This window comes from Salmo trutta, chromosome 17 (genome assembly GCF_901001165.1).
Source record: "Salmo trutta chromosome 17, fSalTru1.1, whole genome shotgun sequence".
NCBI classification, from domain to species: domain Eukaryota; kingdom Metazoa; phylum Chordata; class Actinopteri; order Salmoniformes; family Salmonidae; genus Salmo; species Salmo trutta.
In genome coordinates this window covers 1,426,234-1,452,846 of record NC_042973.1, presented here as the reverse complement: position 1 = coordinate 1,452,846, position 26,613 = coordinate 1,426,234, and the positions used below count along the sequence as shown (strand labels likewise).

The following is a 26,613-nucleotide window of genomic DNA, read 5'->3' as shown; positions in this document are numbered from 1 at the left end:
GTGTGTGTGTGTGTGTGGGATAGAGAGAGAGGTGTGTGTGTGTGTGTGTGAGATAGAGAGAGAGGTGTGTGTGTGTGGGGGATAGAGAGAGAGGTGTGTGTGAGTGTGTGTGTGGGATAGAGAGAGAGGTGTGTGTGTGTGTGGGACATAGAGAGAGAGGTGTGTGTGTGTGTGAGATAGAGAGAGAGGTGTGTGTGTGTGTGTGAGATAGAGAGAGAGATGTGTGTGTGTGGGGGATAGAGAGAGAGATGTGTGTGTGTGGGGGATAGAGAGAGAGGTGTGTGTGAGTGTGGAATAGAGAGAGAGGTGTGTGTGTGTGTGTGTGTGTGTGGGATAGAGAGAGAGGTGTGTGTGTGTGTGTGTGTGTGTGGGATAGAGAGAGAGGTGTGTGTGTGTGTGTGTGGGATAGAGAGAGAGGTGTGTGTGTGTGTGTGGGATAGAGAGAGAGGTGTGTGTGTGTGGGATAGAGAGAGAGGTGTGTGTGTGTGTGTGGGATAGAGAGAGAGGTGTGTGTGTGTGTGTGGGATAGAGAGAGAGGTGTGTGTGTGTGTGTGGGATAGAGAGAGAGGTGTGTGTGTGTGTGTGTGTGGGATAGAGAGAGAGGTGTGTGTGTGTGTGTGTGGGATAGAGAGAGAGGTGTGTGTGTGTGTGGGATAGAGAGAGAGGTGTGTGTGTGTGTGGGATAGAGAGAGAGGTGTGTGTGTGTGTGTGTGGGATAGAGAGAGAGGTGTGTGTGTGTGTGTGTGGGATAGAGAGAGAGGTGTGTGTGTGTGTGTGGGATAGAGAGAGAGGTGTGTGTGTGGGATAGAGAGAGGTGTGTGTGTGGGAGAGAGAGAGGTGTGTGTGGGATAGAGAGAGGTGTGTGTGTGGGGTAGAGAGAGGTGTGTGTGTGTGTGGGATAGAGAGAGAGGTGTGTGTGTGTGTGTGTGTGTGTGTGTGTGTGTGGGGGAGAGAGAGAGAGAGAGGTGTGTGTGTGTGGGATAGAGAGAGAGGTGTGTGTGTGTGGGATAGAGAGAGAGGTGTGTGTGAGTGTGGGATAGAGAGAGAGGTGTGTGTGAGTGTGGAATAGAGAGAGAGGTGTGTGTGGGATAGAGAGAGAGGTGTGTGTGTGTGTGTGGGATAGAGAGAGAGGTGTGTGTGTGTGTGTGGGATAGAGAGAGAGGTGTGTGTGTGTGTGGGATAGAGAGAGAGGTGTGTGTGTGTGTGGGATAGAGAGAGAGGTGTGTGTGTGTGGGGGATAGAGAGAGAGCTGTGTGTGTGTGTGTGTGGGAGAGAGAGGTGTGTGTGTGTGTGGGATAGAGAGGTGTGTGTGGGGGATAGAAAGAGGTGTGTGTGATAGAAAGAGGTGTGTGTGTGGGAGAGAGAGGTGTGTGTGTGGGAGAGAGAGGTGTGTGTGTGGGAGAGAGAGGTGTGTGTGTGGGAGAGAGAGGTGTGTGTGTGGGAGAGAGAGGTGTGTGTGGGAGAGAGAGAGAGGTGTGTGTGTGGGAGAGAGAGAGAGGTGTGTGTGGGAGAGAGAGAGAGGTGTGTGTGGGAGAGAGAGAGAGGTGTGTGTGTGGGAGAGAGAGAGAGGTGTGTGTGTGGGAGAGAGAGAGAGGTGTGTGTGTGGGATAGAGAGAGAGGTGTGTGTGTGGGATAGAGAGAGAGGTGTGTGTGTGGGATAGAGAGAGAGGTGTGTGTGTGGGATAGAGAGAGAGGTGTGTGTGTGGGATAGAGAGAGAGGTGTGTGTGTGGGATAGAGAGAGAGGTGTGTGTGTGGGATAGAGAGAGAGGTGTGTGTGTGGACAGAGAGAGAGGTGTGTGTGGGATAGAGAGAGAGATGTTTATTTGAGGGATAGAGAGAGAGGTGTGTGTGTGGGATAGAGAGAGAGGTGTGTGTGTGGGATAGAGAGAGAGGTGTGTGTGTGGGATAGAGAGAGAGGTGTGTGTGTGGGATAGAGAGAGAGGTGTGTGGGATAGAGAGAGAGGTGTGTGTGTGGACAGAGAGAGAGGTGTGTGTGGGATAGAGAGAGATGTTTATTTGAGCGATAGAGAGAGAGGTGTGTGTGGGATAGAGAGAGAGATGTTTATTTGAGGGATAGAGAGAGAGGTGTGTGTTTGAGAGAGATGGAGACTGAGTGTGAGGGAAGGAGGAGGTATCTCTTAACTGAAGAGTAAATGTTTCATGTAGTGTTGTCCCCCTGACTGACATACAGATCTTTGTGTAGTGTTGCCCCCTGACTGACATACAGATCATTATGTAGTGTTGTCCCCTAACTGACATACAGATCATTATGTAGTGTTGTCTAAACATGTGCATTTTGAAATAGTATTTTTTATCGAATTCAATAATATATTTCTACCACTTTAGATGCTGTGTTTTTGGTTGATGGCAAAGCCATAAAGCCTCAGCTACTAAGCACAAATACAGTGGCTATAAAAAGTCTACACACCCCTGTTAAAAGGCCAGGTTTTTGTGATGTAAAAGAATGAGACAAAGATAAATCATGTCAGAACATTTTCTACTGTTAATGTGACTTATAATGTGAACAATTCAATTGAAAAACAAACTGAAATCTTCGAGGGGGAAAAATGAAAAATAAAAACCTTACAATAACCTGGTTGCATAACTTGGGATGTGACTGTGTTCAGAATTAACCAATCACATTCAAACTCATGTTAAATAGAAGTCATTAAACACCTGCTATCATTTAAAGTGACTCTGATTAATCACAAATAAAGTTCAGCTGTTCTAGTAGGACTTTCCTGACATTTTCTTAGTTGCATCTCAGAGCAAAAGCCATGGTCTGCAGAGAGCTTCCAACGCATCAGAGGGATCTCATTGTTGAAAGATATCAGTCAGGAGAAGGGTACAAAAGAATTTCCAAAGCATTACATATACCATGGAACACAGTGAAGACAGTCATCATCAAGTGGAGAAAATATGGCACCACATTACCAAGAACTGGACGTCCCTCCAAAATGTATGAAAAGACGAGAAGAGAACTGGTCAGGGAGGCTTCCAAGAGGCCTACAGCAACATTAAAGGAACTGCAGGAATTTCTGGCAAGTACTGGCTGTGTGCTACATGTGACAACAATCTCCCGTATTCTTCATATGAATGGGCTATGGGGTAGGGTGGCAAGACAGAAGCCTTTTCTTACAATGAAAAACATCTAAGCCCAGCTGAAGTTTGCAAAAACAAACATCAAGTCCCCCTAAAGCACGTGGGAAAATGTGTTATGGTCTGATGAAACCAAGGTTGAACTTTTTGGCCATAATTCCAAAAGGTATGTTTGGCGCAAAAACATCACTGCACATCACCCAAAGAACACCATATCCACAGTGAAGCATGGTGGTGGCAGCATCATGCTTTGGGGCTGTTTTTCTTCAGCTGGAACTGGGGCCTTAATCAGGGTGGAGGGAATTATGAACAGTTCCAAATACCAGGCAATTTTGGCACAAAACCTTCAGGCGTCCGTTAGAAAGCTGAAGATGAAGTTCACCTTTCAGCACGACAACGACCCAAAGCACACATCCAAATCCACGAAAGCATGGCTTCACCAGAAGAAGATTAACGTTTTGGAATGGCCCAGACCTGAATCCAATTGAACATCTCTGGGGTGATCTGAAGAGGGCGATCTGAAGGAGATGTCCGCTTTTGCAAAGAAGAGTGGGCAAATATTGCCACATCAAGATGTGCCATGCTAATAGACTCCTTCCCAAAAAGACTGAGTGCTGTAATAAAATCAAAAGGTGCTTCAACAAAGTATTAGTTTAAGGGTGTGCACACTTATGCAACCAGGTTATTGTGAGTTTTACATTTTTCCCCCTCAAAGATTTCAGTTTGTCTTTCAATTGAATTGTTCACGTTATAAGTCACATTAAAGGTGGAAAAAGTTCTGACATGATTTATCTTTGTCTCATTATTTTACATCACAAAAACCTGGCATTTTAACAGGGGTGTGTAGACTTTTTAAATCCACTGTATATATATTTTTTAAAAAAGGTATATTTTTTTCACATATTTTGAATTACTTCCTGAATTCAATTGCTTTAGACGGTTATTTGTTCTTCACTCGCAGTCAGTTAGTAGACTAGGCCGACTCCCGACCGGTCACGTTGTACAGCTACATATCTTCCTAACTGAAACCCTGAAGCCGACTCCCGACCGGTCACGTTGTACAGCGCCATATCTTCCTAACTGAAACCCCGAGGCCGACTCCCGACCAATCACGTTGTACAGCGCCATATCTTCCTAACTGAAACCCTGAAGCCGACTCCCGACCGATCACGTTGTACAGCGCCATATCTTCCCAACTGAAACCCTGAGGCCTACAGAGGCTACTGTTTGTTCTTCTTGGAATAGAAACACCATAATATTAATACATTGAATTAAAGATACATTTCTAACAGTACAACAAATACTATAATAATTTAAACAAATTATAATCAATCTCATATTGTCTCTTCGAACAACAAAAAAGGTTTTAAAGTCTCTAGTACAGCCAATATTAAAAAGTCAAATGCAATCAAGAATTCAAATCGCTTTAGCCGATATGTTGCAGTTTAGTCATAGTTTAATTATTCAAAGCTCGCTTTGTGATTTAGTTATATAACTAAAATGCTTGATTGTTTTAAAAAGACATGGATGACTTGTATGCGGTGCGATGACATGAATGACTGATGGATATACTGTATATTGAAGTAGGTCTTTATGCCAATAAGTAAGTTATGCTAAAACAGTAAACAAGACTCTTACGCCTACAGATCCATGTCATTTCAATAACTTAGCTTCTGGTGGTCTAACTAGCATTAATGTCTGACAGTAAAATAACATTATAACATGCCATTACACATCACGCTGCAGGATGACTACTTTTAAAAGGAAGAACCACTGTACACAACAGGGTTAATCACAATTAAATTAAAGTAGTAAAAAAGGACACAGAATTGCACTTCGAATTTGAACGAAAAGAAATAGAATTGAATTCAGTGAAATTCAAATTCTGTTCTATATTACTGTAGGTGCATGTTCTGTTCTATATTACTGTAGGTGCATGTTCTGTTCTATATTACTGTAGGTGCATGTTCTGTTCTATATTACTGTAGGTGCATGTTCTGTTCTATATTACTGTAGGTGCATGTTCTGTTCTATATTACTGTAGGTGCATGTTCTGTTCTATATTACTGTAGGTGCATGTTCTGTTCTATATTACTGTAGGTGCATGTTCTGTTCTATATTACTGTAGGTGCATGTTCTGTTCTATATTACTGTAGGTGCATGTTCTGTTCTATATTACTGTAGGTGCATGTTCTGTTCTATATTACTGTAGGTGCATGTTCTGTTCTATATTACTGTAGGTGCATGTTCTGTTCTATATTACTGTAGGTGCATGTTCTGTTCTATATTACTGTAGGTGCATGTTCTGTTCTATATTACTGTAGGTGCATGTTCTGTTCTATATTACTGTAGGTGCATGTTCTGTTCTATATTACTGTAGGTGCATGTTCTGTTCTATATTACTGTAGGTGCATGTTCTGTTCTATATTACTGTAGGTGCATGTTCTGTTCTATATTACTGTAGGTGCATGTTCTGTTCTATATTACTGTAGGTGCATGTTCTGTTCTATATTACTGTAGGTGCATGTTCTGTTCTATATTACTGTAGGTGCATGTTCTGTTCTATATTACTGTAGGTGCATGTTCTGTTCTATATTACTGTAGGTGCATGTTCTGTTCTATATTACTGTAGGTGCATGTTCTGTTCTATATTACTGTAGGTGCATGTTCTGTTCTATATTACTGTAGGTGCATGTTCTGTTCTATATTACTGTAGGTGCATGTTCTGTTCTATATTACTGTAGGTGCATGTTCTGTTCTATATTACTGTAGGTGCATGTTCTGTTCTATATTACTGTAGGTGCATGTTCTGTTCTATATTACTGTAGGTGCATGTTCTGTTCTATATTACTGTAGGTGCATGTTCTGTTCTATATTACTGTAGGTGCATGTTCTGTTCTATATTACTGTAGGTGCATGTTCTGTTCTATATTACTGTAGGTGCATGTTCTGTTCTATATTACTGTAGGTGCATGTTCTGTTCTATATTACTGTAGGTGCATGTTCTGTTCTATATTACTGTAGGTGCATGTTCTGTTCTATATTACTGTAGGTGCATGTTCTGTTCTATATTACTGTAGGTGCATGTTCTGTTCTATATTACTGTAGGTGCATGTTCTGTTCTATATTACTGTAGGTGCATGTTCTGTTCTATATTACTGTAGGTGCATGTTCTGTTCTATATTACTGTAGGTGCATGTTATGTTCTATATTACTGTAGGTGCATGTTCTGTTCTATATTACTGTAGGTGCATGTTCTGTTCTATATTACTGTAGGTGCATGTTCTGTTCTATATTACTGTAGGTGCATGTTCTGTTCTATATTACTGTAGGTGCATGTTCTGTTCTATATTACTGTAGGTGCATGTTTCTGTTCTATATTACTGTAGGTGCATGTTCTGTTCTATATTACTGTAGGTGCATGTTCTGTTCTATATTACTGTAGGTGCATGTTCTGTTCTATATTACTGTAGGTGCATGTTCTGTTCTATATTACTGTAGGTGCATGTTGTGTTCTATATTACTGTAGGTGCATGTTGTGTTCTATATTACTGTAGGTGCATGTTCTGTTCTATATTACTGTAGGTGCATGTTCTGTTCTATATTACTGTAGGTGCATGTTCTGTTCTATATTACTGTAGGTGCATGTTCTGTTCTATATTACTGTAGGTGCATGTTCTGTTCTATATTACTGTAGGTGCATGTTCTGTTCTATATTACTGTAGGTGCATGTTCTGTTCTATATTACTGTAGGTGCATGTTCTGTTCTATATTACTGTAGGTGCATGTTCTGTTCTATATTACTGTAGGTGCATGTTATGTACAGTGCTTTCAGAAAGTATTCACACAGATTGACTTGTTCCACATTTTGTTTTTACAGCCGTTATTAAAAATTGATTACATTGAGATTCTGTGTCACTGGGCTAAACACAATAACCCATAATGTCAAAGCGGAATTATGTTTGTAGAAATGTTTACAGATTTATAAAAATTGAAAAGCTGAAATGTCTTGAGTCAATACTTAATCAAGCACTTTGTTATGGAAAGCCTAAATAAGTTCAAGAGTAATAATTTGCTTAACATGTCACATAATAAATTGCATGGACTCACTCTGTGTGATAATAGTGTTTAACATGATTTTTGAATGACCTCATCTCTGTACTACACTGAACAAAAATATAAACGCAATATGTAAAGTGTTGGTCCCATATGAAATATAAAGATTCCGTACATACAAAACGCTTATTTATCTCCAATTTTGTTGCACAAATTTGTTTCCATCCCTGTTAGTGAGCATTTCTCCTTTGCCAAGATAATCCATCTACCTGACAGGTGTGGCATATCAAGAAGCTGATTGAACAGCATGATCATTGCACAGGTGCACCTTGTGCTGGAGGCAATAAAAGGCCACTTTAAAATGTGCAGTTTTGACATAAATGTCTCAAAATTTTGAAGGAGCGTGCAATTGGCATGCTGACTATAGGAATGTCCACCAGAGATGTTGCCTGAGAATTGAATGTTCATTTACCATAAGCTGCCTCCAATGTCGTTTTAGAGAACTTGGCAGTACGTCAAACCGGCCTCACAACCGCAGACCATGTGTAACCACGCCAACTCAGGACCTCCACATCCGTATTCTTCACCTGCGGGATTGTCAGAGGGGTGGAGGTTCTGAAGAGTATTTCTGTCTGTAATAAAGCCCTTTTGTGGGGAAGAACTCATTCTGATTAGCTGGGCCTGGTTTCCCAGTGGGTGGGCCTATGCCCCCCAAGGCTCCCCATGGCTGTACCCCTACCCAGTCATGTGAAATCTATAGATTAGGGCCTAATGAATGTATTTCAATTGACTGATGAACTATAACGCAGTAAAATTGAAAATGTTGCATGTTGCATTTATATTTTTGTTCAGTATATCTGTAAGGTCCTCAGTCGAACAATGAATTTCAAACACAGATACGACTCCAAAGACCAGGGAGGTTTCCTAGTGCCTCGCAAAGAAGGGCACCTATTGGTAGATGGGTAAAAAACAACATTGAATATCCCTTTGAGCATGGTGAAGTTATTAATTACACTTGGTGTATCAATACACCCAGTCACTACAAAGATACAGGAGTCCTTCCTAACTCAGCTGCCAGAGAGGAAGGAAACTGTTCAGGGATTTCACCATGAGGCCAATGGTGACTTTAAAACAGTTACAGAGTTTAATGGCTGTGATAGGAGAAAACAGAGGATGGATAACCAACATTGTAGGTTACTCCACAATACTAACCTAATTGGCAGAGTGAAAAGAAAGCCTGTACAGAATACAAATATTCCCAAACATGCATCCTGTTTGCAATAAGGCACTAAAGTAAAACTGCAAAAAATGTGGCAAAGCAATTCACTTTGTGTCCTGAATACAAAGTGCTGTGTTGTGTTATATTGGATTTGCCCCAGACAGGGTAGCCTAGTGGTTAGAGCGTTGGGCTAGTAACCGAAAGGTTGCAAGTTCAAATCCCCGAGCTGACAAGGTACAAATCTGTCATTCTGCCCCTGAACAAACATCTCTTAAATAACTATGAATAGATCCACCATTGAGCACAAAAACAACACTTGTTACAGAATATTTTACATATAAATAAATAAATAAATGTTCCTAGGCCATCATTGAAAATAAGAATTTGTTCTTAACCGACTTGCCTAGTTAAATAAAGGTAAAACATATATATATATATATATATATATATATATATATATATCACTGAGTACCACTCTCTCCATATTTTTAAGCACAGTGCTGGCTGCATCATGTTTGTAATCAGGACTGGGGAGTTTTCCAAGACAAAAAAAGGAACAGCACAGGTAAAATCCTAGCGGAAACCTGGTTGAGGAGATGAATTCCCCTTTCAGCAGGACAATAACCTAAAACACAAGGCCAAATCTACACTGGAGTTGCTTACCAAGACAGTGAATGTTCCTGAGTGGCCAAGTTACAGTTTGACTTAAATCTGCTTGAAAATCTATGGCAAGACCTGAAAATGGTTGGTTAGTAATGATCAACAACCAATTTGACAGAGGGTGAAGAATTTAGAAAATAAATGGGAAAATATTGTACAATCCAGGTGTGCAAAGCTCTTAGAGACCCAGAGAGACTCACAGCTCTTAGAGATTTAACCAGAAAGACTCACACATGTATTGACTCAGGTGTGTGAATACTTATGTAAATGAGATATTTCTGGATTTCATTTTCAATAAACTTGCAAAAATTATAAAACATGTTTTCACTTTGTCATTATGGGGTATTGGGTGTTGAAGGGTGAGATTTTCAATTCAGGCTGTAACTCAAAATAATGAAATAAGTTAAGGGTTATGAATACTTTATAAAGGCACAATTTCTGCATATCAATTATTGTTGAAAGAATATATGTTCTACTTAAAATGAATGAGATCAGGGAAAACAAAGCCTGTATGCGCGAATATTCAATTCATCACTTACATTTTGTTCAACATGTCACGTGACCATGGCTTTCTATATAAAACAGGCTTCAAGGCATTCAGTTACTGTTCAATTTGGACAAAACTAGTGACCTAAGAGACTTTGAGAGTGATATGATCGTCAGGGCCAGGAGCGCCGGTTCCAATATCTCAGAAACGGCCGCCCTCCTAGGCTTTTCACGCACGACAGTGTACAGAGTTTACAAACAGTGGTGCGGCAGTCCTGTGGGCGAAAACAGCTCGTTGATGAGAGGTCCAAGGAGAATGGGCAAGAATCGTGCAAGCTAACAGGCGGGACACAAACAGGCAAATAAATGAGCAGTACAACAGTGGTGTGCAGAACGGCATCTCGGATCGCACAACTCGTCGGTCCTCGTCACGGATTGGACTATTACAGCAGACGACCACACCGGGTTCTACTCCTATCAGCTAAAAACAAGAAGAAGAGGCTCCAGTGGACAAGCGATCAACACTGGATAATTTAGGAGTGGGAAAAAACGTTGCATGTGGAAAAACAGTCTGGTCCAACGAATGCCAGTTCCTGTTGAGTCATGCTGATGGCAGATTCAGGATTTGGTGCAAGCGTCCTGAGTCCATTCTGCCTGGTGTCAACAGTACAGGGTGGTGTGGGGAATGTTTTCCTGAAACAGGTTAGGTCCCTTAAAACCAATTGAGAAACTTTTCCACGCTCCGAAGAATTCAGGCTGTCCTGCAGCAAAAACATTTTTTTTAAATCTACCAGCCGCACAGATTTTTGACCAGCCAAAATATTTTTTTTTGCGCCATAATAACAAACAGAAACTGATGACCATGCTTTGTAATGTTTCCAAAACAATACATTTTACTAGTAAGAAGCAATGTGGTATACTGCTGTATTTCATCATGTATTATTAAGTAGTAATGTGGTATACCGCTGTATTTCATCATGTATTATTAAGTAATGTGGTATACTGCTGTATTTCATCATGTAAACAGCCATGAAACAGGAGGACAAAGTCTCACTTTGTTGACTTGAGTAAATTAGACCAAGTTTCATGCCCATTGCCAGCGCCTCCAAAAACGTATATATCAGCGCAAAGCTGTTGCTGGGTATTTCTTTGTGCGATTAACAGCTATGAAACAAAATAACAGAAATAAAGTCATAAAGTCATAAAGTCATAAAACTCACACATATGCTCATACTTGAATTTTGACTCCTTTTATTCACTAATGCAAATGTAACGTAGAGCCCTGCGGTGACTCCACGCTAACGTGGCTGGCCAAAGACATTCTTACCTGCTGCCAAACATACCCTCGTAAAACTGACCATCCTACCAATCCTCGACTTCGGCGATGTCATTTACAAATTAGCCTCCAATACCCTACTCAACAAGCTGGATGCAGTCTATCACAGTGCCATCCGTTTTGTCACCAAAGCCCCATATACAACCCACCACTGCGACCTGTATGCTCTCGTTGGCTGGCCTTCACTTCATAATCGTCGCCAAACCCACTGGCTCCAGGTCATCTACAAGACCCTGCTAGGTAAAGTCCCCCCTTATCTCCGCTCACTGGTCACCATAGCAGCACCCACCTGTAGCACGCGCTCCAGCAGGTATATCTCTCTGGTCACCCCTAAAGCCAACTCCTCCTTTGGTCGTCTCTCCTTCCAGTTCTCTGCTGCCAATGACTGGAACGAACTACAAAAATCTCTGAAACTGGAAACACTTATCTCCCTCACTAGCTTTAAGCACCAGCTGTCAGAGCAGCTCACAGATCACTGCACCTGTACATAGCCCATCTATAATTTAGCCCAAACTACTACCTCTTCCCCTACTGTATTTATTTATTTTATTTATTTTGCTCCTTTGCACCATATTATTTAGATTTGACCTTTGAACTTTCTTCAAACTACAAATCTACCATTCCAGTGTTTTTCTTGCTATACTTTATTTACTTTGCCACCATGGCATTTTTTTGCCTTTACCTCCATTATCTCACATCATTTGCTCACATTGTATATAGTCTTATTTTTTTCTACTGTATTATTGACTGTATGTTGTTTACTCCATGTGTAACTCTGTGTCGTTGTATGTTGTTGAACTGCTTTGCTTTATCTTGGCCAGGTCACAATTGTAAATGAGAACTTGTTCTCAACTTGCCTACCTGGTTAAATAAAGGTGAAATTACCCGCCAATATCTAAATCTACCCGCGGGTGGCACGGGTGTTCATTATATGCCCTTAACCAATCCCTGTGGAACGCTTTCAACACCTTGTACAGTCTATGCCCCCTGACGAATTGAGGCTGTTCTGAGGGCAAAAAGGGATGGTGCAACTCAATATTAGGAAGGTGTCCCTAATGTTTTGTCCACTCAGTGCCTACCTTCTGCCGTGGCTGATTGGGTGACGACACCACCACCGTGTTACAGATGGTGAGGGCGATGAAGAAATCGATGACGTCAGTGAGGTCAGAGGGCAGCTGAGAGAGGGACTGGCTGTGGAACCTCTTGAAGGTCATCTGGCTACTGCAGTGGTTGACCTTGTCCAGGAGCTGAGGGTCAGGGGTGACCTCCTTCTCCTGTGGGGGGGGGGGAGGAGAGAGAGAGAGAGAGAGAGAGAGAGAGAGAGCGAGCGAGAGCGAGAGACAGAGAGAGAGAGAGACAGAGAGAGAGAGAGAGAGAGAGAGAGAGAGAGAGAGAGAGAGAGTAGGTACAGAAGAATGTTTTTTTGTCATTTTCAGGTCATGGAAATGTGTAATTGTTTTTGTTGCCTTTAACTCACCACGAGAAACCTACACACAGAAACATACCCCCAGGATCAGCTATGACTTCTTCAAGGGAACAACGGCAGGAAAAGGCATCTAGGATACTTAGAATTTCCTACCAGATTTAACTCATCTGACTTGTAACCAACGACCCTCTGATTGCATGCTGCCCTCCCCAACATGCTGCCCCCTTCAACATGCTGCCCTCCCCAACATGCTGCCCCCTCCAACATGCTGCCCCCTCCAACCTGCTGCCCCCTCCAACCTGCTGCCCTCCCCAACCTGCTGCCCTCCCCAACCTGCTGCCCTCCCCAACCTGCTGCCCTCCCCAACCTGCTGCCCTCCCCAACATGCTGCCCTCCCCAACATGCTGCCCTCTCCAACCTGCTGCCCTCCCCAACCTGCTGCCCTCCCCAACCTGCTGCCCTCTCCAACCTGCTGCCCTCCCCAACCTGCTGCCCTCCCCAACCTGCTGCCCTCCCCAACCTGCTGCCCTCTCCAACCTGCTGCCCTCCCCAACCTGCTGCCCACTCCAACCTGCTGCCCCCTCCAACCTGCTGCCCTCCCCAACCTGCTGCCCTCCCCAACCTGCTGCCCTCTCCAACCTGCTGCCCTCTCCAACATGCTGCCCTCCCCAACCTGCTGCCCTCTCCAACATGCTGCCCTCTCCAACCTCTTGGCTACCTGCTGCCTTAAGTTCATACTGTAGATCCCTCAAACTCAACTCTGGACCTCCAAGCCAGTCCCCCCCCCATTCTTCCCCTCTAATCAGGGCCTGATTTAGACCTGGGACACCAGGTGGGTGATTCCCTCCTCTAATCAGGGCCTGATTTAGACCTGGGACACCAGGTGGGTGATTCCCCCTCTAATCAGGGTCTGATTTAGACCTGGGACACCAGGTGGGTGATTCCCCTCTAATCAGGGTCTGATTTAGACCTGGGACACCAGGTGGGTGATTCCCCTCTAATCAGGGACTGATTTAGACCTGGGACACCAGGTGGGTGATTCCCCTCTAATCAGGGCCTGATTTAGACCTGGGACACCAGGTGGGTGATTCCCCCTCTAATCAGGGCCTGATTTAGACCTGGGACACCAGGTGGGTGATTCCCCTCTAATCAGGGACTGATTTAGACCTGGGACACCAGGTGGGTGATTCCCCCTCTAATCAGGGACTGATTTAGACCTGGGACACCAGGTGGGTGATTCCCCCTCTAATCAGGGACTGATTTAGACCTGGGACACCAGGTGGGTGATTCCCCCTCTAATCAGGGACTGATTTAGACCTGGGACACCAGGTGGGTGATTCCCCCTCTAATCAGGGACTGATTTAGACCTGGGACACCAGGTGGGTGATTCCCTCCTCTAATCAGGGCCTGATTTAGACCTGGGACACCAGGTGGGTGATTCCCCTCTAATCAGGGACTGATTTAGACCTGGGACACCAGGTGGGTGATTCCCTCCTCTAATCAGGGCCTGATTTAGACCTGGGACACCAGGTGGGTGATTCCCTCCTCTAATCAGGGACTGATTTAGACCTGGGACACCAGGTGGGTGATTCCCCTCTAATCAGGGCCTGATTTAGACCTGGGACACCAGGTGGGTGATTCCCCTCTAATCAGGGCCTGATTTAGACCTGGGACACCAGGTGGGTGATTCCCCTCTAATCAGGGACTGATTTAGACCTGCGACACCAGGTGAGTGCAATAAATTATTAGGTAGAACAAACAAAAAAAACAGCAGTACTCTGAACCTCGTAGAGTAAGATTGGAATACCCCTGCTGTAGCCAATGGACACAGCTCTGAGCAGTGTGTTGAGAAGTAACGGCGAGATAATTACCATGGGGCTGCTGAATGCAGTGTGTTGAGAAGTAACGGCGAGATAATTACCATGGGGCTGCTGAATGCAGTGTGTTGAGAAGTAACGGCGAGATAATTACCATGGGGCTGCTGAATGCAGTGTGTTTGGACAGGATGCTGGCCCTCTTGGCTTCGGCCCGACTGCCAGTCCTACGGTGGGACTTGGTGCTCTGGGAGCGCAGCACCACCTTGGCAGCACTCTGGTTGCTGGCGACGCTGTCCCGTCTGGGCAAGGTGCCACTGTGGGAAGTACAGTCCTCCTCCTCTGAGTCCACCAGGTCCTGGTACATGGCCAGACGTCTCGCTGTGGAGGACAGAAACACAGAATGTTATAATACAAACTGCTACCAGAGTCCAGACTTCCTCATTCCTAGATAAAGAACAACAGTGTGAGCTAGGAGACTGCAGTGTGAGATGGGTAATGTTCATTAGGAAAGACAACGTAACACGTTAACTTTGTTTTGTTGCATTTAGTGCCACCCTGTGTCATTCTGTTTGGTGTCTAATGAACACACCCCAGGCCTCCATCACTGTTCACGTCGTGGGAGAACCATCTCCTAACCCTACAGTACAGTAACCCTACAGTATAGTAACCCTACAGTATAGTAACCCTACAGTACAGTAACCCTACAGTATAGTAACCCTACAGTATAGTAACCCTACAGTACAGTAACCCTACAGTATAGTAACCCTACAGTATAGTAACCCTACAGTACAGTAACCCTACAGTATAGTAACCCTACAGTACAGTAACCCTACAGTACAGTAACCCTACAGTATAGTAACCCTAGAGTACAGTAACCCTACAGTACAGTAACCCTACAGTAACCCTACAGTAACCCTACAGTACAGTAACCCTACAGTAACCCTACAGTATAGTAACCCTACAGTAACCCTACAGTACAGTAACCCTACAGTATAGTAACCCTACAGTAACCCTACAGTACAGTAACCCTACAGTATAGTAACCCTACAGTACAGTAACCCTACAGTAACCCTACAGTACAGTAACCCTACAGTACAGTAACCCTACAGTATAGTAACCCTACAGTACAGTAACCCTACAGTATAGTAACCCTACAGTACAGTAACCCTACAGTACAGTAACCCTACAGTATAGTAACCCTACAGTACAGTAACCCTGCAGTATAGTAACCCTACAGTATAGTAACCCTACAGTAACCCTACAGTACAGTAACCCTACAGTAACCCTACAGTATAGTAACCCTGCAGTATAGTAACCCTACAGTATAGTAACCCTACAGTATAGTAACCCTACAGTAACCCTACAGTACAGTAACCCTACAGTATAGTAACCCTACAGTACAGTAACCCTACAGTAACCCTACAGTACAGTAACCCTACAGTAACCCTACAGCTAACCCTACAGTACTAGTAACCCTACAGTACAGTAACCCTACAGTATAGTAACCCTACGTACAGTACCCTACAGTCATTAACCCTACAGTATAGTAACCCTACAGTAAACCCTACAGTATAGTAACCCTCCAGTTACAGTAACCCTACAGTACAGTAACCCTACAGTATAGTTAACCCTACAGTAACCCTAACAGTATGAGTAACCCCTTACAGTAACCTAACAGTTATAGTACACCCTACAGATACAGTAACCCTACAGTATAGTAAACCTACAGTACAGTAACCTACCGTACAGTAAACCCTACAGTAACAGTAACCCTACAGTAACCCTACAGTACAGTAAACCCTACAGTATAGTAACCCTACAGTAACCCTACAGTACAGTTAACCCTAAACCTACGTATAGTACCCTACAGTAACCCTACAGTTATACAGTACCCCTACAGTAACCCGATCTAGTAACCCTACAGGTACAGTAACCCTACAGTATAGTAACCCTACACTTAACCCTACAGTATAGTCACCCTACAGTACAGTAACCCTACAGTACAGTAACCCTACAGTACAGTAACCCTACAGTATAGTAACCCTACAGTAACCCTACAGTACAGTAACCCTACAGTATAGTAACCCTACAGTAACCCTACAGTACAGTAACCCGACAGTACAGAACCTACAGTATAGTAACCCTACAGTAAACCCTACAGTACAGTAACCCTACAGTACAGTAACCCTACAGTATAGTAACCCTACAGTATAGTAACCCTACAGTACAGTAACCCTACAGTACAGTAACCTACAGTAACCCTACAGTATAGTAACCCTACAGTATAGTAACCCTACAGTAACCCTACAGTATAGTAACCCTACAGTACAGTAACCCTACAGTATAGTAACCCTACAGTACAGTAACCCTACAGTACAGTAACCCTACAGTACAGTAACCCTACAGTATAGTAACCCTACAGTACAGTAACCCTACAGTAACCCTACAGTACAGTAACCCTACAGTATAGTAACCCTACAGTAACCCTACAGTATAGTAACCCTACAGTAACCCTACAGTACAGTAACCCTACAGTAACCCTACAGTATAGTAACCCTACAGTAACCCTACAGTATAGTCACCCTACAGTATAGTAACCATACAGTACAGTAACCCTACAGTATAGAACCCCTACAGTACAGTAACCCTAGCAGTAACCCCTACAGTATAGTAACCCTACAGTATAGTAACCCTACTTTATAGTAACCCTACAGTAACCCTACAGTACAGTAACCTTACAGTATAGTAACCCTACAGTATATTAACCCTACAGTAACCCTACAGTATAGTAACCCTACAGTAACCCTACAGTATAGTAACCCTACCGTACAGTAACCCTACAGTATAGTAACCCTACAGTACAGTAACCCTACAGTATAGTAACCCTACAGTACAGTAACCCTACAGTACAGTAACCCTACAGTATAGTAACCCTAGAGTACAGTAACCCTACAGTACAGTAACCCTACAGTAACCCTACAGTAACCCTACAGTACAGTAACCCTACAGTAACCCTACAGTATAGTAACCCTACAGTAACCCTACAGTACAGTAACCCTACAGTATAGTAACCCTACAGTAACCCTACAGTACAGTAACCCTACAGTATAGTAACCCTACAGTACAGTAACCCTACAGTAACCCTACAGTACAGTAACCCTACAGTACAGTAACCCTACAGTATAGTAACCCTACAGTATAGTAACCCTACAGTAACCCTACAGTATAGTAACCCTACAGTACAGTAACCCTACAGTACAGTAACCCTACAGTATAGTAACCCTACAGTACAGTAACCCTGCAGTATAGTAACCCTACAGTATAGTAACCCTACAGTAACCCTACAGTACAGTAACCCTACAGTAACCCTACAGTATAGTAACCCTGCAGTATAGTAACCCTACAGTATAGTAACCCTACAGTATAGTAACCCTACAGTAACCCTACAGTACAGTAACCCTACAGTATAGTAACCCTACAGTACAGTAACCCTACAGTATAGTAACCCTACAGTACAGTAACCCTACAGTAACCCTACAGTAACCCTACAGTACAGTAACCCTACAGTACAGTAACCCTACAGTATAGTAACCCTACAGTACAGTAACCCTACAGTACAGTAACCCTACAGTATAGTAACCCTACAGTAACCCTACAGTATAGTAACCCTACAGTACAGTAACCCTACAGTACAGTAACCCTACAGTATAGTAACCCTACAGTAACCCTACAGTATAGTAACCCTACAGTAACCCTACAGTATAGTAACCCTACAGTACAGTAACCCTACAGTATAGTAACCCTACAGTACAGTAACCTACAGTACAGTAACCCTACAGTACAGTAACCCTACAGTACAGTAACCCTACAGTAACCCTACAGTACAGTAACCCTACAGTATAGTAACCCTACAGTAACCCTACAGTACAGTAACCCTACAGTATAGTAACCCTACAGTATAGTAACCCTACAGTAACCCTACAGTACAGTAACCCTACAGTATAGTAACCCTACAGTATAGTAACCCTACAGTACAGTAACCCTACAGTATAGTAACCCTACACTAACCCTACAGTATAGTCACCCTACAGTACAGTAACCCTACAGTACAGTAACCCTACAGTACAGTAACCCTACAGTATAGTAACCCTACAGTAACCCTACAGTACAGTAACCCTACAGTATAGTAACCCTACAGTAACCCTACAGTATAGTAACCCTACAGTACAGTAACCCTACAGTATAGTAACCCTACAGTAACCCTACAGTACAGTAACCCTACAGTACAGTAACCCTACAGTATAGTAACCCTACAGTATAGTAACCCTACAGTACAGTAACCCTACAGTACAGTAACCCTACAGTAACCCTACAGTATAGTAACCCTACAGTATAGTAACCCTACAGTAACCCTACAGTATAGTAACCCTACAGTACAGTAACCCTACAGTATAGTAACCCTACAGTACAGTAACCCTACAGTACAGTAACCCTACAGTAACCCTACAGTATAGTAACCCTACAGTACAGTAACCCTACAGTAACCCTACAGTACAGTAACCCTACAGTATAGTAACCCTACAGTAACCCTACAGTATAGTAACCCTACAGTAACCCTACAGTACAGTAACCCTACAGTAACCCTACAGTATAGTAACCCTACAGTAACCCTACAGTATAGTCACCCTACAGTATAGTAACCATACAGTACAGTAACCCTACAGTATAGTAACCCTACAGTACAGTAACCCTACAGTAACCCTACAGTATAGTAACCCTACAGTATAGTAACCCTACTTTATAGTAACCCTACAGTAACCCTACAGTACAGTAACCTTACAGTATAGTAACCCTACAGTATATTAACCCTACAGTAACCCTACAGTATAGTAACCCTACAGTAACCCTACAGTATAGTAACCCTACCGTACAGTAACCCTACAGTATAGTAACCCTACAGTACAGTAACCCTACAGTATAGTAACCCTACAGTATAGTAACCCTACAGTACAGTAACCCTACAGTATAGTAACCCTACAGTATAGTAACCCTACAGTATAGTAACCTTACAGTACAGTAACCTACAGTAACCCTACAGTATAGTAACCCTACAGTACAGTAACCCTACAGTACAGTAACCCTACAGTAACCCTACAGTACAGTAACCCTACAGTATAGTAACCCTACAGTAACCCTACAGTATAGTAACCCTACAGTAACCCTACAGTACAGTAACCCTACAGTACAGTAACCCTACAGTATAGTAACCCTACAGTAACCCTACAGTACAGTAACCCTACAGTACAGTAGGGTACAGTATAGTAGAGTACAGTAGAGTACAGTAGAGTACAGTATAGTAACCCTACAGTATAGTAACCCTACAGTAACCCTACAGTACAGTAACCCTACAGTATAGTAACCCTACAGTATAGTAACCCTACAGTATAGTAACCCTACAGTACAGTAACCCTACAGTACAGTAACCCTACAGTAACCCTACAGTACAGTAACCCTACAGTACAGTAACCCTACAGTAACCCTACAGTATAGTAACCCTACAGTACAGTAACCCTACAGTATAGTAACCCTACAGTAACCCTACAGTACAGTAACCCCACAGTACAGTAACCCTACAGTATAGTCACCCTACAGTATAGTAACCCTACAGTACAGTAACCCTACAGTATAGTAACCCTACAGTAACCCCACAGTACAGTAACCCTACAGTATAGTAACCCTACAGTACAGTAACCCTACAGTATAGTAACCCTACAGTATAGTAACCCTACAGTACAGTAACCCTACACTACAGTACAGTAACCCTACAGTACAGTAACCCTACAGTATAGTAACCCTACAGTACAGTAACCCTACAGTACAGTAACCCTACAGTAACCCTACAGTACAGTAACCCTACAGTACAGTAACCCTACAGTATAGTAACCCTACAGTACAGTAACCCTACAGTACAGTAACCCTACAGTATAGTAACCCTACAGTATAGTAATCCTACAGTACAGTAACCCTACAGTAACCCTACAGTACAGTAACCCTACAGTAACCCTACAGTATAGTAACCCTACAGTACAGTAACCCTACAGTATAGTAACCCTACAGTAACCCTACAGTACAGTAACCCTACAGTATAGTAACCCTACAGTAACCCCACAGTACAGTAACCCTACAGTATAGTCACCCTACAGTATAGTAACCCTACAGTACAGTAACCCTACAGTATAGTAACCCTACAGTAACCCTACAGTATAGTAACCCTACAGTATAGTAACCCTACAGTAACCCTACAGTACAGTAACCCTACAGTAACCCTACAGTATAGTAACCCTACAGTAACCCTACAGTATAGTAACCCTACAGTATAGTAACCCTACAGTAACCCTACAGTACAGTAACCCTACAGTACAGTAACCCTACAGTATAGTAACCCTACAGTAACCCTACAGTAACCCTACAGTACAGTAACCCTACAGTATAGTAACCCTACAGTAACCCTACAGTACAGTAACCCTACAGTACAGTAACCCTACAGTACAGTAACCCTACAGTATAGTAACCCTACAGTAACCCTACAGTATAGTAACCCTACAGTATAGTAACCCTACAGTAACCCTACAGTACAGTAACCCTACAGTACAGTAACCCTACAGTATAGTAACCCTACAGTAACCCTACAGTATAGTAACCCTACAGTATAGTAACCCTACAGTAACCCTACAGTACAGTAACCCCACAGTACAGTAACCCTACAGTATAGTAACCCTACAGTACAGTAACCCTACAGTACAGTAACCCTACAGTAACCCTACAGTATAGTAACCCTACAGTACAGTAACCCTACAGTAACCTTACAGTACAGTAACCCTACAGTATAGTAACCCTACAGTAACCCTACAGTATAGTAACCCTACAGTAACCCTACAGTAACCCTACAGTACAGTAACCTTACAGTACAGTAACCCTACAGTATAGTAACCCTACAGTAACCCTACAGTATAGTAACCCTACAGTAACCCTACAGTATAGTAACCCTACAGTACAGTAACCCTACAGTACAGTAACCCTACAGTACAGTAACCTTACAGTACAGTAACCCTACAGTACAGTAACCCTACAGTACAGTAACCTTACAGTACAGTAACCCTACAGTATAGTAACCCTACAGTAACCCTACAGTACAGTAACCCTACAGTACAGTAACCCTACAGTACAGTAACCCTACAGTATAGTCTCACCGTTGGCATCATGGCTGTATTCCACCCCGGCCACCGTACACCTCCTGAACACCATCTTGTTCTCTGTGAGTGTTCCGGTCTTGTCGGAGAAGATGTACTGCATCTGGCCAAGGTCTTCGGTGATGTTCAGAGCTCTACACTGCAGATGAGAGTCGGTCTCCTCATCGTACAGGTCTTGGTCCTGATGGATGAAATAAACCTGGCAGATCTTCACAATCTCTATGGACACGAACAGCGAGACGGGGATCAGGACCTGAAGACGGAAGAGATTATATTAGAGACGACGGGAGACAACAACAAGAGCAGGAAACCCAACACAGTCATGTACAGCTCTGACAGGACAGGTTACAGACAGAGTCTGAGCATGTGTTCCAAATGGAACCCTATTCCCTATATAGTGCACTACTTAGGACCAGCGCCCTATTCCCTACATATAGCCTCTCTACTGTATATAGCCTCTCTACTGTATATATCCTCTCTACTGTATATAGCCTCTCTACTGTATATAGCCTCTCTACTGTATATAACCCCTCTACTGTATATAGCCCCGCTACTGTATATAGCCTCTACTGTATATAACCTCTCTACTGTATAAAGCCTCTACTGTATATAACCTCTCTACTGTATATAGCCTCTCTACTGTATATAGCCTCTCTACTGTATATAGCCTCTCTACTGTATATAGCCTCTACTGTATATAGCCTCTACTGTATATAGCCTCTCTACTGTATATAGCCTCTCTACTGTATATAACCTCTCTACTGTATATAGCTTCTCTACTGTATATAGCTTCTCTACTGTATATAACCTCTCTACTGTATATAGCCTCTCTACTGTATATAGCCTCTCTACTGTATATAGCCTCTCTACTGTATATAGCCTCTCTACTGTACATATCCTCTCTACTGTATATAACCTCTCTACTGTCTTTTTACTGTTGTTTTATTTCTTTACCTACCTATTGTTCACCTAATACCTTTTCTGCGCTATTGGTTAGAGCCTGTAAGTAAACATTTCACTGTGAGGTCTAATACACCTGTTGTATTCAGCATTTCACTGTGAGGTCTACTACACCTGTTGTATTCAGCATTTCACTGTAAGGTCTACTACACCTGTTGTATTCAGCATTTCACTGTGAGGTCTAATACACCTGTTGTATTCAGCATTTCACTGTGAGGTCTACTACACCTGTTGTATTCAGCATTTCACTGTGAGGTCTACTACACCTGTTGTATTCAGCATTTCACTGTGAGGTCTACTACACCTGTTGTATTCAGCATTTCACTGTGAGGTCTACTACACCTGTTGTACTCAGCATTTCACTGTAAGGTCTACTACACCTGTTGTATTCAGCATTTCACTGTGAGGTCTACTACACCTGTTGTATTCAGCATTTCACTGTGAGGTCTACTACACCTGTTGTATTCAGCATTTCACTGTGAGGTCTACTACACCTGTTGTATTCAGCATTTCACTGTGAGGTCTACTACACCTGTTGTATTCAGCATTTCACTGTGAGGTCTACTACACCTGTTGTATTCAGCATTTCACTGTGAGGTCTACTACACCTGTTGTATTCAGCATTTCACTGTGAGGTCTACTACACCTGTTGTATTCAGCATTTCACTGTGAGGTCTACACCTGTTGTATTCAGCATTTCACTATAAGGTCTACTACACCTGTTGTATTCAGCATTTCACTGTGAGGTCTACTACACCTGTTGTATTCAGCATTTCACTGTGAGGTCTACACCTGTTGTATTCAGCATTTCACTGTAAGGTCTACTACACCTGTTGTATTCAGCATTTCACTGTAAGGTCTACTACACCTGTTGTATTCAGCATTTCACTGTGAGGTCTACTACACCTGTTGTATTCAGCATTTCACTGTGAGGTCTACTACACCTGTTGTATTCAGCATTTCACTGTGAGGTCTACACCTGTTGTATTCAGCATTTCACTGTAAGGTCTACTACACATGTTGTATTCAGCATTTCACTGTAAGGTCTACTACACCTGTTGTATTCAGCATTTCACTGTAAGGTCTACTACACCTGTTGTATTCAGCATTTCCCTGTGAGGTCTACTACACCTGTTGTATTCAGCATTTCACTGTGAGGTCTACTACACCTGTTGTATTCAGCATTTCACTGTGAGGTCTACTACACCTGTTGTATTCAGCATTTCACTGTGAGGTCTACTACACCTGTTGTATTCAGCATTTCACTGTAAGGTCTACTACACCTGTTGTATTCAGCATTTCACTGTGAGGTCTACTACACCTGTTGTATTCAGCATTTCACTGTAAGGTCTACTACACCTGTTGTATTCAGCATTTCACTGTAAGGTCTACTACACCTGTTGTATTCGGCCACGTGACAAATAAACTTTGATTTGATTTATTCTTAATGTGTTGTACACTCAGTGTATATGTTTTCCATGCCAATAAAGCCCATTGAATTGAATAGAGAGGGCGAGAGAGAGTGAGAGTCCTTTGAATTGAATAGAGTGGGAGTGAGGGCGTACCTGAAAGACGATGATCATGGTGAGGAAGAGATAGATGGCAGACAGGACAGGTGACAGGTCAGCTCCTTCAGGACTAAGAACATCAAACACGGGTCTCTTGTCTCCGTACTGGTACATCCACAACCCATGACCTGAGACAACAAGGTCAAAGGTAATTATAGACTAACTACATCCACAACCCTGGAGAATCAACAGGTCAATTAGGTCAAATCAATTAAATCATAACAGCTAGAAAATATGTGGCCTTGTTACACGCTGTCACGTATATAGTCTACGTCCATGTTTGTGGCCTTGTTACAGGCTGTCACGAATATTTTCTACGTCCATGTTTGTGGCCTTGTTATAGGCTGTCACGTATATAGTCTACGTCCATGTTTGTGGCCTTGTTACAGGCTGTCACGTATATAGTCTACGTCCATGTTTGTGGCCTTGTTACAGGCTGTCACGTATATAGTCTACGTCCATGTTTGTGGCCTTGTTACAAGCTGTCACGTATATAGTCTACGTCCATGTTTGTGGCATTGTTACAGGCTGTCACGTATATAGTCTACGTCCATGTTTGTGGCCTTGTTACAGGCTGTCACGTATATAGTCTACGTCCATGTTTGTGGCCTTCTTACAGGCTGTCACGTATATAGTCTACGTCCATGTTATTCCATTGACGGGGACTTTAGGAACAAGTGTTTAAATCAATACTTTTAAGTGCTGTCCTCTGGGATAATATATACCTGTACATCTTGCTGTAACTACTGACACATCCCCAACAAACCAACAAAGTAAATTCATAACAGTTCATTTAATTTAATCTATTAAACCAGGACAGTTCCCTCAGTAACAGTTGCCAGTCCTGAGGTAAGTACAATATGTCCTTCTACTGAGTCAAGTATTTTAAATGTACACTTTCCATTGAACACCAGAAAGAGACAGGAAGTTTAGAGGTTTAGGGTTTAGTTTCAGAACCCGTTTGTGATCAACTGTCACAAGTTGCTGATATGTCTGCATACCACAGAGCTAACCAATGTCTAACAACTAGATTGGGATATTTTTGGTTAAAAACTCAGCAAAAAAAAAGAAACGTCCCATTTTCAGGAACCTGTCTTTCAAAGATAATTAGTAAAAATCCGAATAACTTCACAGATCTTCATTGTAAAGGGTTTAAACACTGTTTCCCCATGCTTGTTCAATGAACCATAAACAATTAATGAACATGAACCTGTGGAACGGTCGTTAAGACACTAACAGCTTACAGGCGGTAGGCAAATAAGGTCACAGTTATGAAAACTTAGGACACTAAAGAGGCCTTTCTACTGACTCTGAAATACACCAAAATAAAAGATGCCCAGGGTCCCTGCTCTTCTGCGTGAACGTGCCTTAGGCATGCTGCAAGGAGGCATGAGGACTGGAGATGCAGCCAGGGTGTCACGACTTCCGCCGAAGTCGGCTCTTCTCCTTGTTCGGGCGGCGTTCGGCGGTCGACGTCACCGGCTTTCTAGCCATCGCAGCTCCATTTCTCATATGTCCATTTGTTTTGTCTTGTTTCCATTACACACCTGGTTTTCATTCCATAATCCCACTGCATGTATTTAGTCCTCTGTTCCCCTCCATGTCTTTGTGTGTAATTGTTTCTTGTTATGTGGATATTGTCAGGCGCTATACTTGTGTTATGTTCCGTGTTTTTGGCACATTTATGTTTTTGTGCTGTCGTTTTTGGACCGGAATTAAAGTGCGCCTGTTTACTACACTCTGATCTCCTGCACCTGACTTCGCCTCCATATACACCCCTAACACAGGGCAATAAATTGCAATGTCCGTACTGTGAGACACCTAAGACAGCGCTACAGGGAGACAGGACGGACAGCTGATCGTCCTCGCAGCGGCAGACCACGTGTAACAACACCTGCACAGGATCGGTACATCCGAACATCACACCTGCGGGACAGGTACAGGATGGCAACAACAACTGCCCGAGTTACACCAGGAACGCACAATCCCTCCATCAGTGCTCAGACTGTCCGCAATAGGCTGAGAGAGGCTGAACTGAGGGCTTGTAGGCCTGTTGTAAGGCAGGTCCTCACCAGACATCACTGGCAGCAACGTCGCCTATGGGCACAAACCCACCGTCGCTGGACCAGACAGGACTGGCAAAAAGTGCTCTTCACTGACGAGTCACGGTTTTGTCTCACCAGGGGTGATGGTCGGATTCGCGTTTATCGTCGAAGGAATGAGCGTTACACCGAGGCCTGTACTCTGGAGCGGGATCGATTTGGAGGTGGAGGGTCCGTCATAGTCTGGGGTGGAGTGTCACAGCATCATCGGCCTGAGCTTGTTGTCATTGCAGGCAATCTCAACGCTGTGCGTTACAGGGAAGACATCCTCCTCCCTCATGTGGTACCCTTCCTGCAGGCTCATCCAGACATGACCTTCCAGCATGACAATGCCACCAGCCATACTGCTCGTTCTGTGCGTGATTTCCTGCAAGACAGGAATGTCAGTGTTATACCATGGCCAGCGAAGAGCCCAGATCTCAATCCCATTTAGCACGTCTGGGACCTGTTGGATCGGAGGGTGAGGGCTAGGGCCATTCCCCCCAGAAATGTCCAGGAACTTGCAGGTGCCTTGTTGGAAGAGTGGGGTAACATCTCACAGCAAGAACTGTCAAATCTGGTGCAGTCCATGAGGAGGAGATGCACTGCAGTACTTAATGCAGCTGGTGGCCACACCAGATACTGACTGTTACT

The 26,613-nt window shown here is 43.3% G+C and overlaps 1 protein-coding gene across 1 annotated transcript in view; it reads right to left on the bottom strand.

The window, feature by feature from the left end:
• Positions 1 to 26,613, bottom strand: part of atp10a (ATPase phospholipid transporting 10A) — a 144,998-nt gene that overhangs the window by 68,633 nt on the left and 49,752 nt on the right. Inside the window, exons 6-9 of the mRNA XM_029697368.1 lie at positions 23,876 to 24,006; positions 21,351 to 21,603; positions 14,255 to 14,478; positions 11,937 to 12,131 (exon numbers count right to left, since the gene is read on the bottom strand). Of these exons, the coding sequence (XP_029553228.1) occupies positions 11,937 to 12,131; positions 14,255 to 14,478; positions 21,351 to 21,603; positions 23,876 to 24,006 (803 nt within the window). The remainder of the gene's footprint in view (positions 1 to 11,936; positions 12,132 to 14,254; positions 14,479 to 21,350; positions 21,604 to 23,875; positions 24,007 to 26,613) is intronic.